This window comes from Gymnoscopelus microlampas (assembly GCF_963454915.1).
Source record: "Gymnoscopelus microlampas genome assembly, chromosome: 12".
NCBI classification, from domain to species: Eukaryota; Metazoa; Chordata; class Actinopteri; order Myctophiformes; family Myctophidae; genus Gymnoscopelus; species Gymnoscopelus microlampas.
Genome location: NC_139949.1, coordinates 50,601,872 through 50,620,370, shown reverse-complemented (window position 1 = coordinate 50,620,370; position 18,499 = coordinate 50,601,872). Strand labels below are relative to the sequence as shown.

At 39.9% G+C, this 18,499-nt stretch overlaps 1 protein-coding gene across 4 annotated transcripts; it reads left to right on the top strand.

Moving 5' to 3' along the window:
- LOC311057878 (uncharacterized protein) lies at positions 1–15,680 on the top strand. Of its 4 annotated transcripts, none has more exons than XM_084075010.1 (5): positions 4,574–4,632; positions 5,925–6,024; positions 7,670–7,771; positions 11,441–11,542; positions 14,462–15,680. In XM_084075010.1, exons 3-5 carry the CDS (start codon positions 7,702–7,704, stop codon positions 15,535–15,537), a joined length of 1,248 nt encoding a protein of 415 aa, XP_083931136.1. In that variant the 5' UTR covers positions 4,574–4,632; positions 5,925–6,024; positions 7,670–7,701; the 3' UTR covers positions 15,538–15,680. The 4 variants fall into 4 exon arrangements, with proteins under 4 accessions (XP_083931134.1, XP_083931136.1, XP_083931135.1 ...); XM_084075009.1 differs by having other exon boundaries at positions 4,586–4,867; XM_084075008.1 differs by lacking the exons at positions 4,574–4,632; positions 5,925–6,024 and adding an exon at positions 1–92.
- Positions 15,681–18,499: the final 2,819 nt, after the last annotated feature.

Genomic DNA, 18,499 nt, shown 5'->3' with positions numbered 1-18,499 from the left:
TGTTTGATTTTTGGTGAAGATGAACTCTCCTCCAGACTCAACCATGGACATTTCTATTAAACAGGAGGAACCTGAAGACCATCCACTCCTCAGTACGTTTCATGTGAAAATATATCCAACGAGTTGGGAAAAAAAAGTATTTAATTTGCCTCTGTCCTCGTCCGGTTACATAATATATTGCATTAGAAGATGCTATTCAACATTTGACCAGTAGGGGAATCAATAATGTTATCTCTACGGTCTTAAAAACATGTAACTAACCGGATGAGGACTGAGGTGATTTAAATACTTTTTTCAACTCGTTGGATAGATTTTATTGCCAGCTAGAACTTAAAACTGTGTGATTAACAACATTACTAATTGCACATCTTGAGCAATTAACCAGATTTCTGTGCATGTCACTTCACTTGAAAGCTTACAGTCTGCACTTAATTTTGGAGTTAGCTGGTGCCGGACAGCAGAGACATGTAAAATAATAATACTTGCTTGGCCTACTGGCAGCATACACAAGATTTGGCAATGATCGGTACAGTGGATTGGTTTGTGAAATCAGCCCCAGTCACAGACATATTCAAAGTCTAATTTCTAGACACACAGAGCCACGTCATGAAAATCAGATTGTAAACATTGACCCATTAACTTTCACCAGACATGTACTTATGTGCACTTAGCATGAGCTATGATTGGTCTACCTTGGAGGTGACATGCATACACACACAAACGTGCGCGCATGCATACATACATACATACATACATACATGCATGCATACATACATACATACATACATACATACATACATACATACATACATACATACATACATAAAGACAAATCCAGTTGTAAATGGCTTGGCCTACACTACAGCCTAACTTACTCCCAAAGCAGAACTCACATATGAAGTAGTAATGTATATTATTGATTCAAATAAAGTATTTGTTAACATTATTCATTTGTTTGATAAAATAACTAAATATATCGATTCAGGTTACTTTTTTAAAATATGTATTTACCTAGAATCTTTCTGAAACTTTGAAGCCTGATTGTGAGTTTCCAGAACCACCTGTAACAACCTGTACTCATTTAGTAACTGGTCAGTCTTAGGTAATAGTTTTGTACATTGGCCATGGAAGATAGAAAAATAGATTTACATTTTAAGAATCCAGTGTTGACTATTGTGTTATTTTTCTGCTCCTAGACATCCTGCACATGGTTGTGTGTAAAGAGGAGGATTCGCCTGAACAGCAGAGAAGCCCCAGTCTGCTCCAGGAGGAACCAGAGCCTCCACACATTAAAGAGGAACAGGAGGAGATACTTCAAAGACCAGAGGAGCCTGATGGGTCAATGTTGACATTACTAGCAGTGAAAAGTGATGATGATGAAGACAACTCTTCACACTGCTCTGAAATTGAAGTTGAACTTGAATCTGACGCTGAAGTCACTGAAGACAGTGATGATTGGGGGGAGACAAGTGGAGGTGTCCACACTGGAGAAAAACCTTTCCAGTGTAAACTGTGTAACAAGCGTTGCAGAAGTTCATATTGGCTCAAGAGACACCAGATGATCCATAACGGAGAAACAACTTTCAACTGTAATCATTGTAACATGACTTTCATTAAGTATTCTTACCTGACTAGACACCAGCGTATCCACACTGTAGAAAAACCTTTCCACTGTAAACATTGTGACATGAGTTTCAGTCGGTCAGATACCCTGAGGACACACCTGCTTCTCCACAGTGGAGAAAGACCTTTCCACTGTGAACATTGTGACAAGCGTTTCATTCAGTCACATGCCCTGGAAAGGCACCAGCGTGTTCACACTGGAGAAAGACCTTTCCACTGTGAACATTGTGACAAGCGTTTCACTCAGAAAGGTCCACTGAAGAGACACCAGCGTGTCCACACAGGATAAAAACCTTTCCACTGTAAATATTGTGACAGTCAGTTAAGTGCTCTGAAAAGACATCAGTGCATTCACACCAAAGGAGGGGAAAAAGAAAAAAACAAATCCACTATAAATCAGCTCAGTGTGAGGATCAAATTAAAAGTTGTATGTTGTCAGGGAGTTCGATAGAGAGGCACAAATGTCATGTATATTTATACTGCTACTATAGGACTTGTCTTTTGGAGTCATTCCCCAGCTCTTTTGTTTTGTATCAGTTTATGATAACTTTACCTAGAGGTATTGCTAATTATTTTGGTATTAATGTATACTATAAATGACCATGTAAACTAGGGTTGTCCGATATTGGCTTTTTTACCGATAACCGATATACCGAATATTACCGATATTGTCCAACTCTTAATTACCGATACCGATATCAACCGATACCGATATATGCGGGGATTATTGTGATTAGGGTAAGCTCAAATTTCATATCACACACACCATATACAGTAAGAACTCCTGTAACTTATTTATAAAGCAAAAAAAAAAAAACCCGATACCGATATTTTCCCGATATCAATTTTTATGCTAATATCGGCCGATAATATCGGGAGGCCGATAAAATCGGACATCCCTAATGTAAACCATATCAATTGTATAAGGTAGAACTGTTTTACTAGAATGTTACAGTTTTTATATTATGATTTAATGTCATTTTTCTGTGCTCTATTACATGCCCAATGAATGGGGCACTATTTCAATTATTTTATTTTTTAATTAAAGGATAAAAAATAAATAAAAGGAAAGATATTTTGCATGTAGTTTTTTATGAATTATGGCAGTAATTGTTACAATTAATGGGATGGCTATGTTAATCATTTAGTTGTATTACATTATTACATTATGATGTGATAGCAAATTAAAACATGGAAAACACTATAGTGCATGCATACAGAAGATGTTTCATTATTATGCTTTATGGTTAATGGATTATTATCAGGAATGTGAAACACTATGATCGCCAAATATTACGACATTTTGGATGTGTGGAAGATTTTAGTCCACCCTGGAGAAAAACCTTTCCACTGTAGACATTATGACGAGATTCAGTGGGTTAGGCAATCTAAAGACACCTGAGCTTATCCTCACTGGAGAAAAATATCCATTGTAAACATTTTGACAAGAGTTTCAGTTAGTCAGGAGGTCAGCTGAAGAGACACCAGCATGTCCACAATGGAGAAAAGTCATTCCACTCAAGAGCGCCGATACTGTGGGTTTCTCGGGGATAAAGCACCCAGGGGAAATGACGAGCACCCATTACAAACTAATCCAAAAAAAAAGAAGAAAAAAAAACCCACACTATATGGAGTACATTTTTGTACCAAATTCGCCCGCGTGCGTTGCGCACGTTGCGTTGTGCACCCAATAGCGTGGACATAAATCGGCGCCCCTGATTCCACTGTTAACATTGTGGCAAGAGTTTTGATGGATTACGTTGCCTTAAGTTACACCAGTGTATCCACAGTGGAGAAAAACATATTTCCACTGTAAACAATGTGACAAGAATTGTATTCAGTCAACTGACCTGAAGAGACAACAGCTTGTCCACACTGGAGAAAACTCTTCTCTTGTCACAATGTTAACAGTTTGGCAAGAGTTTCAGTCAGTAAAGATCTCTGAAAAGACATCAGTGCATTCACACCAAGGGGGAAAAAACAACAACATTCTACTATAAATTACCTTCCCTGGGGGGATCAACCCCCTGACAACAGCTGTATGTTGTCAGGGGGTTGGATAGACATTTAAAAAATATAATAGATATTTATACTGCTCCTGTCAACAGAAGTTTTCATTAGGACTCATCTTTAGGATACATTCCCAAGCTTTTTTTTTTTTTTTTTTTTTAATTACAACAATCAGTTAGAAGTGTTATCGGTAACATTATTATTTTGATCACAATATATTTTTTGCACAATAGTGTGGTGTTATTCATTTTTTATATTATAAATGACCACGTAACCCATATCAATTGTATAAGCTAGAACTGTTTTACCAGTTCTGCTGTGGCATCCAGGGAGTGTGTGTGCACAGTTTCACAGCGATAGGGCCAACAGTGGCGGAGATTAGCTGGTCGCAGACAGAAGGACGAACGGACGGACACACACACGGACGGACAGACAGCTAGGGGGCAAAACATACTCTCTCGCTATGCCTTTCGGCCTGGCGGCGGAGACAATTAAAGCCTATGGAATGGAAAGCACTATAATGCGTGGACACACATGCACTAAGTTTCATTATTATGAATTGTTTAATGGATTGTTATCAGTACGGTGAAACATATGCGGTCTTGTTTTATACCTTCTTATGGCCCTACTTGGTGTACAATATTATGAAATCTAATGATTAGTTACACCATTTTAGGTCAGTCTGACCCAGTGAAATTCATCCATTACAATCAATCTATCTTACAGAACTGTCTGTTTCCCAGAACATTCTGGTACAATAACCACAACTCTGAACTGTATGTAAATAGTTCTGTTGAAAAACGATGTTTCATGTTTTATGATGTAAACCAGCATTTGTGGGGTTAACAATCTGCGGGAACTCAAGAGTAGTGTGTGTTGCAACACGGATGAGAGAGAGGGACGGACACGTATCCGGTGTTCGTCCCTCTCTAGTCCGGGTCGTCCGTTGTGAACGAGAGAGCCAAACAAACAGCAGAGAGTGAACGTGATACAGAGAAAGTTTGTTAAATTATAAGTTTACAGTGAACAAACCTTTGTGTAACTTGTGTCAAAAATGTCTTTGTACGACAGTCTGTGTAAAGTTATGAAAACAGGAGGAATTTACACACGAAGTTCAAAGACTGTTTGTTTTGTGGACTAATGCTAACGCTAATGCTAAGCTAACATGGAGCTTTGAGCAACCAGGGCTTCACTCTGTGTTCCTCTGACAACGTGGGATGAGATTGAGAAGACAGTGAGTGAAATACCACGTTAACCTGCTGCTAAACCTGACCCTGACGTCACGTTAACCTGCTGGTAAACCTGACCCTGTGACGTCACGCTAACCTGCTGCTAAACCTGTGACGTCACGTTAACCTGCTGCTAAACCTGACCCTGTGACGTCACGTTAACCTGCTGCTAAACCTGACCCTGTGACGGTTGGAGAAATGAGGGACGTCCAGGAACGTTAACTAAGGCATTTGGTTCTCAAAGTGGGGTCCGGGGACCCCCAGGGGTCCTTGAGGGAGTTCCAGGGGGTCCCCAGCTAAATTATGGACAGTTAGGAACCAAATGGACCCTTATGGGTCTGTAACTCTGAGAGTGTACAAATGGAACGGGTCCATTTGGTTCCATTTGTACACTCAGAGTTAAAATAACATTGATTTTACTATATAAATTGGGGTCCCATAGAAATGCCATTAAATGGGGGTCCGTAGCCTAATGCAATTGGGGGTCCTTGAAATCAAAATGGTTGAAAATCAATGCTAGAGCCTGTGTGCGAATCGTCTCTTATGGGGGTCCCTAGCATATCTTTTCAAATGTGTTTGTGTGTGTGTGTGTGTGTGTGTGTGTGTGTGTACATTAGGAATATTGTGTTACTTGGAGTGAGGAGTGTTTTCCTGAAAAAAGAAAGCATGAACATTTTTCATTTGCATAAACCATTTCTAAATAATTGAGAATATTAAAAAAAAACTAAAAAACAACTGAGCTGAGCTGTGGGAATTGTTTTACTTACCTTTTAAGAGGAAACATTTTCTATCAGTGAGAGATTTACATCATCTTCATAATATATCCACATAATATTCAAAACTGCAAAGAACATATTTTTATGCTAGGCAACTTGACCTGAAAAAGGTTATTATTCATAATTGAAGTGCTCTGTGAAAAATTAACTTGCCCAGTTGACAAGTGATTAATGAAACAAGTTTCTCCTTCCTTACTCTCTGTTATTGTTGAAGTTGAGTTTAAGAGGAGTTTCTGGTCTTAATTAATCCTAATCTCCTCTGGGATTTTAATTGTTTTCTTTCCAGACTCTGTGGAGTCCACACAGCAGGTGCAGATGAACTCTCCAGACCCAGCCAGACCCGTTTCAATGAAACAGGAGGAACCTTGAAGACCAGCCAGAACTCAGTAAGGGCAGGTACACACTGTAGGATATTTGGTCCGATTATGCTGTCTGGGACCTTTTTTGGGGCTCGCCGACAAAACCCCCCGATCTGACGCAGATCGGGCTGTGATCGGCGAGGTTTTGGTCGCTGTGTGTGAAAGGCTCTGCGAGACGATCCGGCCACGATAATTACGCTCGGCGATGGCTTCCCGACCGTTTTCAAAGATCTACCAGGTTAGATATTCGTCTCTGTCCCCGACTCGACATGAGACACTATCATACAGTATGGAAGTGGCTGAGATGACTCTGCGAGGAGTTGTACGCTACAGCCAATGAGAGCACATTCCAGCCACCATGGCTATGGAGGGTCGTTGGACCTTACCACAACAAAACAGTCCCTACCGTAATATTACCGTCCAGTCCTCTATTAAGTTAAACATTATAAAACAAAATGAGAGCGTGAGCGAGCGTGCTCGAGGGGGGGCTGTTTATTTTAGAGCAATTGTACACAGAGAGAGAGAGAGAGACTGAGAGAGCCAGAGCGTGTGTCTGTGTGTGCAGACGCAGCGTGTATCAGACAGCGTTGTCAGATTTTGCGAGAAATAAGCAACCATGTTTGTGAAAACAAGCCCAACAAAACCGACTATAAGCACTTCAAACCTATATACAAATGCATTGGATATGTGAAAAATAGCCAATCGACAAGCTCACGTTGTTCTCGGCTATCAAAGAAAAATCTTGAAAAATGTTTTGGAATATTTTCCAAATCCACACAGATCTTGTATGGGGGTCTATCTATGGCACAACATATTTTCAGAAGGGGGGAGATCTGTGGCCTCAGCACGTCTACAACAGAATTAACAACATGACCAAAAGTAGTTTGTTGTAACTAAACAATATATCGTTCGGTATGACAAAATGAATAATTGAAAACATGTACAAACTAAAGCATCACTACTTCATGTAGGTACATTTAGCATGTTTAGGACAACCAGTATTCATCACGGTATCACAGTAAACATACAGACTCTTATTGAAAATATAGTGAACTGAGGAACACATCTTGATTGTCATCATGAGTTGTGTGCGTGGGGATCTCATTTTAAACAAGCTTAGTGCTTTATGAGTCTTCCAGTTTAGTAGACCTTGTATTGTGAATCTGTACTTCCATGTACTGTTGTTCTCATGTCTTACTAAATAAAGTACATCAGTCAATCAACCTTGGGTAAATATCATTTACACACACACACACACACACACACACACACACACACACACACACACACACACACACACACACACACACACACACACACACACACACACCATAATACATATTGAACAATATTTCTTGTTGGTCCTCATCTGCCTTCTGAAAACTAAAACGTTTCCAAACAACTCTTCTTGTTGAACAAAGGCTCTCTTACATCATCTTGGCTACATCTGAACTAAACAGTCTAACTGAGATTGAGTTTGGGATTTTAGGGAGAAGTTGTAGCTTGAGGATGTCATTGGCAATCTTAAATTAAGGGAGATTTCTACCCTAACATATCAATCTCATTATCTTTGCATTCAAGGTTCATGATAGTTGGGCTTAGGCGTCTGTAAATATTATTTGGATTCTCCACTAGGTCTCCAGTTAATCCTTATTCAATTGCTTCATTTCAGACCAGTGTGTGGAGTCCAGACTGCAGGTGAAGATGAACTCTCCAGACTCAGCCAGAGACATTTCTATTAAACAGGAGGAACCTGAAGACCATCCACACCTCAGTACGTTTCATGCGCTCTGTTTCTTTTTATTTATATTTCTGTTTTGTTGTGTAACTGTCACAATATCTCATACAATAATGCAATAACCATGGCAAACAAAATATAATGACAGACAATGACAGAATGCAGGCGTGGCTCTGTAGGAGGTGAGACAGTCTGTTAGTCTGATCTGTGTGAGATAACAGATCTTTGGCTTTTTCTCAGCTTCTTGATTTGACATTGAGACCTGGAACTGTGTCATTTTTAGATTTGAGCTAAAAAGCATTATTTTACACTTTGGCTATTCAAAAATAGCATATATACAAGCTCATAGCACGGCACCAAGTGCCGCGCTACGAGCTTGTAGATCTGCTATTTTAAAAAAATCGTGAAAATGTGTGCAAATCTTTGAATATATATATTTTTAAAGCGAACATTTTTAACTCAAATCTTTGCTTCTGGGGGTCCCTGGAACACAATATTTTGATGGGGGTCCGGGGCCAAATACACATCATTTTGGGGGTCCTTGACATGAAAAAGGTTGAGCACCACTGATACAGAAACATACGTTTTTCAGAAAACTGTTGAGATTTGGGAGACACGTAGAATCGGCTTCAGGTCTCAATGGGTTAACCACTTGAACCCTAGCGTCCTTATTCTGTAGGGGAACATTGGCTGAAAATAGCCGATCTAGAAGCTCACAATGTGTTGGTGTAGAGAGGGGAAAGAGTACGTACAGAGCCAACCCCAGTCAACCAAGTCTTAGTTCAAGTATAGAAGGTTTAAGTGGTTAACACGATTAACACAGGTATATCTTACTATTAGGGGTGTCACGATACGCCTAATCCACGATTCGATTCGACTTTCGATTTTAAGGTCACGATTCGATTCGATTTTCGATACGATATATATTTTTAAAACGTCCTTTTTTCAGCTTTGAGGGCTATATGATTATTAATGTAGGCTATTGTCTTGATTTGTAAAGAAAAACACATGTTTCTCAATAAGTCCCTTTTATTTGAATAATATCAAATGAGAATGAGAATAACAAAAAGGGTTTTATGCCCTTACAACAACTGACATTTTCAGATTCTTCTTTAAGATGAGTTAACAACAACAACATTCTTGTGAAGCTCTATAACTAAATAAAATCTAAATACAAAGTTGAACATGTAAGAAAAAAGGATCCAAAGACAACGGTTATTTGGCTACATGTTCTTAAACATCTTAAAGTATGTTCACATTGTTTGAACAGATAAGAGCTTTAACAAACAAGAAATGTGAATAATAAGCTAAGCCAGGGGTCTTCAACAGGGTCTTTTTTTTTTACCTTAACCCCATCCCTTTTCTGAGGTGAACTTTAGACAAAAAAAGCAGATCTACAAGCTCACAGCTGGGAGGGGTTGTGAGCTTGTAGATCGGCTATTTTTGGCTGAGAGGTATTATAGGTGTAGAGGGGAAAAAGAGAAGACGGAGCAACTATCAATGTGCGCTGCGAGGCGTTGTGAGCTTGTAGATCGGCTATTTTTGGCCGAAAGGTATTAGGTGTGTAGAGGGGAAAAAGAGAAGACGGAGAAACTATCAATGTGGAGCATAATCGACAAACGGTAGCCGTTTTGTCAACAACGCGTCGGCCAAAATATTGCCAGACTTTTGACTTAAAGGAAGCGGGAGGGTTTTCCAATTCTTCCGTTTTTGTATCATCATTACCATCGCTGGCTTCAGCAGTGGCCATGGTGAAATGTAACGTAGTAGTACAGACGCAACGCTACAGCGGTAACTCTCTCTGTCTCTCCTCCAAACTCCTCTGTCTGCGTTGTGCACTGACTGTGTGTGGGTTTGTCCTGTCGTCTTTTTTTTCCTCCCCCGTCGCATGCGCGATGCACGGAAAAACACAACAGCGGCTCGCGCATGACTTCACCCGGACGTGCAATCGGATGTGCGCCTGCGCGGGAGTATTTTTATTTTTTAACCCTTGAATCGCGATACGGCTTTTGATTTCGATACACTGTATCGTACGTCATTTTCGGTTCGGTTTCGATACGTATCGCGTATCGTGACACCCCTACTTACTATATTTTCAGATTTCAGTGCATGACACATCATAGCTTACAATTGGCACTGTCATAATCAGCGCAAAAACTGAAGCATGACTATGACTTGCAACACATTCTGTCAGATGTGGAAAAATACTCCCTTGGCCTTCTGGCAGCGTGCAGAAATGTGACTCTGATCAGTACAGCGGTTTGTGAGATTCGCCCCGAACACACAGACATACAGATTCACACACTCACAGACCCATTTCTAAACGTACAAAGCCATGCCATGAAAATCTATTACTGGTAATATAGATTTTAAACTGCAACTTTTACTTGAACCTTTTACCAGTTATTACAAACATGCATGTGTGGAGATGTTTCTGTTTCATGATGTCATGCACTTAACACATTGACCGCCAGGCCCGTAGCCTACGGGCCGAATAAATCCAACCGTAAAGCGCCGATCCCGTAGCCTACGGGCTCTGCGCCAACTGGTGCTTTTTCCTTTTTTTCGAAAAAAAAAAACTTTTTTCAATTTTTGATATGGCACATTTCATTGTAACACCACCGGAAACGGAATTATTCGGGATCCGGTTTTGCCGATCCCGTCGGCCCCCGTTCTAATGACGAAACTGAAACTCCATTTTCTCCTTGTAGTTGTTTCTCCTCGGTGATCACTGTTTAACATAAACCGTTCTAACTACAACATGGATGCCCCGTTTGACACATGATTTTCACTGGTCCAACCAGGCAGATCTCCGCGATGTTTACAAACAGTGCACAGCTCAATTTTAAGGATTTTAACAAGGTCTATGGTGACGTGAAAAAAACAAAAAACAACAATAAAACGTTGGCACTGGTGCATTATGAGATTAACCTCTGGCGGTCAATGTGTTAAAGGGGAATACCACTACTTCTCAGCATTGAACTATGTCATTAATACACCTCAGAGCTGTTGTCTGGAAATAAGAACAAAGTCTCCCCCCTTCTGTGTTGCCTAGAACTGGATGATTGATTGTTGGGGTAATGTGATCAGTAGTCTCGCGTGGCCATACTGTTGCCTCCCACAATTTTCAAATGTTTCCGGTCATACAGTCTGGGACTCGGAAGCTCTCATCATGATTAGAATATAAACCGGATATGAAGCCTCCTCCCCACTTCCGTTTCGTCTTTACAGTCGCGCAAATGTATCCTAATATAAATACAAATCATCTAAGTATACATAGCTTGCTGCTTAGCAGAAATGGAAATAAAATAATAAAATGTAAAGATATTTTAAAATATATTTGCGTGAACGGAAGTGCCAGTTTCCTCTCTCGGATTTCGGGAGTTGTAGTTCCAGACTCTATATAGCATTCAGAGATTGTGGAATAGTTGTCTGGCTACGCGAGACTATGTGATCAGTGACATACGGAAGGTGTACGCTTTGGCCTGCTCTCTAGGCTGCCTCATTCACTAGAATGGGGAATCTCACTTCTAGCTGAAACACACAAGTACTATGACTTGTGAAACATGATCATATAATCATATACCATAATAAACTACTACAAGTCGCACTGTTTAAGCTGGAAGGGAACCTTCTGCAAATATTATTGTTATTCTCCACTAGGTCTCTAGTTATTAAAGTCCTTATTCACTTGCTTCATTTCAGACCAGTGTGTGGAGTCCAGGCTGCAGATGAAGATGAACTCTCCAGACTCAGCCAGGGACATTTATATTAAACAGGAGGAACCTGAAGACCATCCACACCTCAGTACGTATTTTCACTATACTATAATCTTGGCAATACATGTCAATGATACTCTCCGGATATTCATAGCCATCATTAAATATCACTTAATATCCCTTTTTAACATGTTTAACTCTGTTTCAAAATATGACAATAATAACATCCAGATATTATAGGACCACAATGGAAACAAGTCCCCAGGACTTTTTGTGCCTTATAGCCTAAAAATGTTTTACTGTACCTCCGTGCTATTTTCATTGTTTGACTAATGAAGTAATCAATCAATCAAGCAACATCCATAGCCATCATAAATATGTAATACTACAGAGTGGCCGTAGACCAAAGTATCTACAACAGGGTTTGTCTGTCACACAGCTCAAGTGGCCAAGTGCATGACGTTATGAAACAGAAGCACATCCAGACATGACAGCCAGAAATGCCTGGTTAAAGTTTGGTAGTAGTTGAAAACTATGAAAACTTTGTTGGCATCTCTGTAGAAGGTGAGAGGTCTAGACATGGGTCTGTGAGTCTGATCTGTGTGAGATAACGGCTCTTTGACAGGCTTTATATAAGCTTCTTGATTTGAGGTTTAACCACTTGAACCCTAGCATCGCAATTCCAATTAAAAAAATAACAAAAAATAATTCTGGATTCTAATTGAAAATTACCGAAAATAGCAGATCTACAAGCTCAACGCATCGCACTGCAACATGTTTTGGGCTCGTAGATCGGCTAGTTTTGCTACTTTTTTGTGACATAGAATGACGAAGTAGAGCATTAATTACGAAAAAAAAGTTAAAATACAGAGATAAGAGGTGTCTGTACAGCATATGCAATGTGGCCCTCTGGAGTGAGAGTGGAAATATAGTGGCTCTCTCCATCATCAAAGTTGCATCACCCCTGCATTAAATGTTTCCAAAAGCATTTGAGCTGAGACATAGCCAATGCAGTGACATACACTTGATTCAGCACTGCCTTGTTGCCGTGTGCAACGCAACGTGTTTAGATCACATACTTTAAATCAAACATGTACGCTGTGTGACTGTTGTAAACATTGAGCTTAAAGGTTCTATGACATTCATTTTCACTTTTTTATTTTTTATGTTTTTGGGGGGGTTTATGACCTCAATTACACCCACACAATCTGAACTTTGAACATTCAGTGGATTTTCTGTGGTCTGGGGTTTTCTGAATAATTAGGCTGAAAAGTAATCTGAGCTTGGCCCTTCGACAGTGAGGTCACTGTCGATTAATCCCGCCCACTCTCCTCTTCGCCCCTCCCCTCCCCTATCCTTTCCTTTGGGGGCGGGCGGAGCAGAGGCGATGATTGACAGGCAAAATCCCTCACCAGCGACACCCGCAGGCAAAGATTTCTTTTTTCATTGCAGTTGAAAAGGCTTTAGAAATGTGAGAGAAAAACACCTGCCATGGATCAATGGAGTGGATTTTTTTGTTAAAACTTTCTATACACGTTTGAAGGACCATGACAAAGACTTTTAATGTGTGGTAAAACTGAACGTCATGAAACCTTTAAACACTCAGCTGTGATTGGCTCAGAGCCACCCAGCCCCTGTTTCACTGGGAAGTACGTTAATAGTCAGGGGATATTAGCAGAATATTTTCCAATCTTGGAATAAATTCCTTACCAAAAAAAATCTTCACCAATGTGTTTGTAAAGGTATCTAGTAACACATCTCACAAAGACTGAAATGCAGTCCCCCTAGGATTTTTGACAGCTCCTTAAAGTTGGGGTACCCACCATAACCTTGGTTTAAAAAAAATCCAAAAAAATAAATACAATTTTAATTCTGTTTTAAGTACCATATGAGGGTTCAAACTAGGGTGTTTTTATGATTCTGAATCCATCGCAAGCATTTGTTTTGCACCAAAACCACTCCTTGGGCTATAAACGGCCATAGCCATCCTTTTCCAGGTATACTTTTTGTGTAAAAAGCCCATTGAGATTGGGCCGTTTTTAGCCCAAGGAGTGGTTTTGGTGCAAAACAAATGCTTGCAATGGATTCAGAATCATAAAAACACCCTAGTTTGACACCTCACATGCTACTTAAAACAGAATTCCATTTTTATTTTTTTGGGGGATTTTTTTTTAACCAAGGTTATGGTGGGTACCCCAACTTTAAGGAGCAGTAAAAAATCTCCTAGGTGGACTGCAGTTCAGTCTTTGTGAGATGTGTTACTAGACACCTTTACAAACACATTGGTGAAGATTTTTTTTGGTAAGGAATTTATTCCAATTTTTGTTTTGATATCCCCTGACTATAAGATATGGTTGCAAAAAAAAACAAAAAAACTGGCAGCAAGAAATGTGGCGCTGATCGGTACAGTGGTTTGTGAAACTAGCCCCAGACACACAGACTAATTTATAGACAAATAGGTCATACAAAGCAGTTTATGTAGATTTCAATCTTCTACCCATTAACTTTAACCAGACGTGTCAAACTTTCGTGTCTGGAGGTGCGCCGCATGTTGCCCATGTGTGGCCCACAGCCTATCTTACTCCCAAGTTAGAGCTCAGATATGAATTGATTGATTGAATACGTCATCAGTCAATACAACAGAATAAACAGCACAGAGGTACATTAAAACATTTAGGCTAAAAGGATAACACAAAACATGTTTTAATGATTCAGATTAAATATTTGTTCTATTACCTTAATTCATTTGTTGGGTCATATAACTAAATATATATTGATTAAGGTTACTTTTTAAAATGTATATTTTGCTCAAATCTTGCTAAAACTTTGAAGTCTGGTTTTCAGTTTCCAGAACCACCTGTAACAACCTGTACTTATTTAGTAACTCTTTAGTCATTCTTACTAGGTAATGGCTTTGTACATGGAAGATAGAAACATAGATTTACATTTTAGTAATCCAGTATTCACTATCATGTTATTTTTCTGCTCCTAAACATCCTTCACATAGTTGTGTCTAAAGAGGAGGATTCTCCTGAACAGCAGAGAAGCCCCAGTCTGCTCCAGGAGGAACCAGAGCCTCCACACATTAAAGAGGAACAGGAGGAGATACTTCAAAGACCAGAGGAGACATTACTAGCAGTGAAAAGTGATGATGATGAAGACAACTCTTCACACTGCTCTGAAATTGAAGTTGAACTTGAATCTGACACTGAAGTCACTGAAGACAGTGATGATTGGGGGGAGACCAGTGGAGGTGTCCACACTGGAGAAAAACCTTTCATCTGTAAACTGTGTAACAAGAGTTTCAGCCGTTCATCTAAACTGAAGAAACACCAGCGTATCCACACTGGAGAAAAACCTTTCCACTGTCAACATTGTGATAAAAGTTTCAGTTTGTTAAGTCAGTTGAAGAGGCACATGCTTGTCCATACTAAAGAAAAATCTTTCCACTGTACAGAGTGTAACAAGAGTTTCAGTCAATCAGATGGCCTAAAGGTACACCAGCGTGTCCACACTGGAGAAAAACCTTTCCACTGTAAATATTGTGACGAGAGTTTCAGTCGGTCAGTTCGCCTGAAGGTACACCAGCATGTCCACACTGGAGAAAAACCTTTCCACTGTCCCTTTTGTGACAAAGGTTTCAGTCAGTCATGTCACCTGCAGAAACACCAGCGTTTACACACTGGAGAAAAAAACTTCCACTGTAAACATTGTGACATGAGTTTCAGTGAGTCATCTGGCCTTAAAAGACACGAGCGTGTCCACACTGGAGAAAAGCCTTACCACTGTGAACATTGCGACAAGAGTTTCACTCAGTCAGGCGCCCTGACAAGACACGAGCGCATCCACACTGGAGAAAGACCTTTCCAATGTACGCAGTGTAAAAAGAGATTCAATGAGTCAAGCGCTCTCAAGAAACACCAGCGTGTCCACGCTGGGGGAAAACTTTTCCACTGTAAACATTGTGACGAGAATTTCCATGAGTCAGTTCTCATGAGCACACACCAGTGTGTCCACTCTGGAGAAAACTCTAGTCACAATGTTAACAGTCTGACAAGAGTCTCAGTCAGTGAAGTACTCTGAAAAGACATCTGTGCAGACAGAGCCGCTACCTTTTAAACACATTTTAAATCTGAGGCTTTTCTGTATACTGATTACATAGTTTTGAGAACAAATGCTGCTAATTGTCCCAAAGTGACTGAAAAAGATCATTGCAATATGTTTTTAAACAAGAAAGAAAATGACGTGAAGTCATATTCTACCAGGTGCTCTGTGTGTGTGTGTGTGTGTGTGTGTGTGTGTGTGTGTGTGTGTGTGTGTGTGTGTGTGTGTGTGTGTTTGTTTTCATAGACCTGATTACTTGTTTTTCGGAATGCTTATTTCTCTCGCCAAACCTGGCAACATAATTTGCGACGCTAAACGCTAATAATGTTTTTTATATAAGTGGTGGCAACATTTTTAGACACCACACAGGTCTTCCCAACAATAGCGAAGATTGAAGTCAGTGTGAACATGGCCAAATAATAACTTAATAGCCAAACTAGGTCTAATGAAGCACGCTAGCATTTAGGCTAACTATGTTAGCCTGAGGCTGCAGTACAACTTGCACTGTCTGCTCTGCAACTGTTGCAGTGTGAATGAGGGGAGCGGAGAGCGGAGCGCTGTTACTGTGGGGGGCGGGCCGTCTCCCCATTCGTGTGGCCATTGGCTTAAAGGAGTGAAGGACAGCCAGGACAGCCAATGACGCAAATGTGTCGAAAATATGTCTAATGCAAATCTGTAATATGTCGACCTCTGCTCTGACGGTTCATAGACTCAGGCGCTCTTCGAGCACCTGGTAAAAAAAGCTTCATACCCTGTATATATAACATGTACATACAGTATATACCGATGAAATGTGACATAGCTTTGTTTAACCGTTTAAGACCTGGAACGCATCTGTGTCACTTCTTGATTTGAGCAGATATACAAGCTCATATGAGCTTATATATCATAGTGGCAGCGGTGGCCTAGTGGTTAGAGGGGCGGCCTTGATACCGGAAGGTCCCTAGTTCGATTCCCCAATTCATCACATCAATCATGAATCACCGCTGAATAGCCCTTGAGCAAGGCTTCCATGCAGGGTCCGGCTGGAAACAAGCTTCGTGCTTAGTCCGACACCCTGGGTAAACAACAAACTTTGCTTTGCTTTGCTTTGCTTGTAGATCTGCTATTGTTTTTAAATCGTGAAAATGTGTGCAAATCTTTGAATATATATATTCTTTTAAAGCTAACATTAACTCATATCTTTGCTTCTGGGGGTCCCTGGAACAAAATATTTTGAGATGGGGGTCCGCGGCCAAATTCATATCATTTTGGGGGTCCTTGACATGAAAAAGTTTGAAAACCACTGATATAGAAATATACGTTTTTCAGAAAAAAATGTATGATTTAGAAGACATTTTGCAGAATCGGAACCTCAGGCCTAACACAATGCTGCACCCCCTCCAACTGTATAGACTTTCCCCATTTTCTTAAACTGTTTTTTATTATATTAGACTAGCACAAATATAGAGATTTATACTGTTCTTATCAACAGAGGCCACCATTAGGACTCGTCTGTTGGAGTCATTCTCCAGCTCTTTTGTTTTCTTCTTTTATAACCTTACTACAATCAGTTTAATGTTAACGTGGATTTGTTTCTATTTTCTTTTTTAGTTTTTTTACCTCAAGGTATTGCAAATTATTTTGGTGTTATTCATGTAAACCATATCAATTGTATAAGGTAGAACTTTTTTACTAGAATTTTACGGTTTTTATATTAAAATGTAATGTCATTTTACTGTGTTCTATTACATGCCCAACGAATGGGCCACTATTTCAATTATTTTACTTATTAAATATCACTTAACTGAGGGGAAAATACTTTGCATGTACATTTTTTATGAATCATGACAGTAATTGTTACATTTAATGGGAGGGCTATGATCATTATTAAGTTGTATTACTTTATTATTGTGATGTGATAGCTAATTAAAGCCTATGGAAAGCATTATAGTGCGTGCGCGCGCGCACACTAGGGTTTAACATTTTCCGGGAAATAGCTAATTTTAATTCCCGGGAATTTTCAGACCTTTTCCCGGGCTTCCCGGGAATTCCCGTTAAAGGGTAAAAAAAAAAAAGTGCCCACTAAAATGCATTTATATGTAGATACTTAAATAGCCAATTTTACACCGAGGTGCCCAAATGTCCCTATTGTGTCCACCTATGAACTTGCACTAATAATGACTTAATTGGATTTTTTAAAATCATATAAATATAATATATAGCCTAGAGTGCCCTGCCCTGGCGGAGATCTGCGCTGTTGCCCAGCGGGTGAAGACAATTAACTTAACGAGGAGCTGCGCTCAAAACGCACTCAAACAATGTCAAACTCTAGCTGCTGAAATAAACGTTCCATTTGTATCATTATTGACAAGAGAATTTGCAAAAGGAATATGTATTTATTGTCCATCAGAGCGCCGGTGAGGTCACAGCTTTTCTCTACTTTTGTAGGATATTGATTTGATAGCCTAAACTTGTCATTTGTTTGCAGTTATTAATTTATATTAGGCTACTTGCTGGATATTATAAGACTCCATTTTGGGATGTTGGCTGTATGTTGTCTATTAATCTATATTTTGTTGTTGATCAAATGTGGGGTTTTGTAGTGTGATTTTGATGTGCACATGCATGCGCTGCCAGCACTGACAATCAATGAGACAGACAGCCGTTGTGCAGTTTACTTGTTCTACTGGGTAGTTCTAGTAAAATGGTAGTTTGAACGTTCTAAAATGCAAGTGTAGGTAGGGTAGGCTACATTAATGATGATAAAAAAATCGGACCACATCGGTCTAATTCTCTCTCTCTCTCTCTCTCGCGCGCGCGCTCTCTCTTGCTCTCTCTCTCTTCAGCTCTCTGGTCTGTCCTCTCTCTCTATCAAAAGCATTGCTTGGCTTGTGCGCATTTTAAGCTGGAATATAGATAGGCTCGATCAAACCTACCTAGGCCCTACTGTTTATACAGC

What these genes read in the sequence shown, in the direction of transcription:
- LOC311057878 (XM_084075008.1), top strand. Translation starts at nt 20, where the DNA reads ATGAACTCTCCTCCAGACTCAACCATGGACATTTCTATTAAACAGGAG. An exon ending in TGAAGACCATCCACACCTCA is followed by an intron (nt 7,772 to 11,440) that starts GTACGTTTCATG and finishes GCTTCATTTCAG; the next exon opens with ACCAGTGTGTGGAGTCCAGG. An exon ending in TGAAGACCATCCACACCTCA is followed by an intron (nt 11,543 to 14,461) that starts GTACGTATTTTC and finishes TCCTTCACATAG; the next exon opens with TTGTGTCTAAAGAGGAGGAT.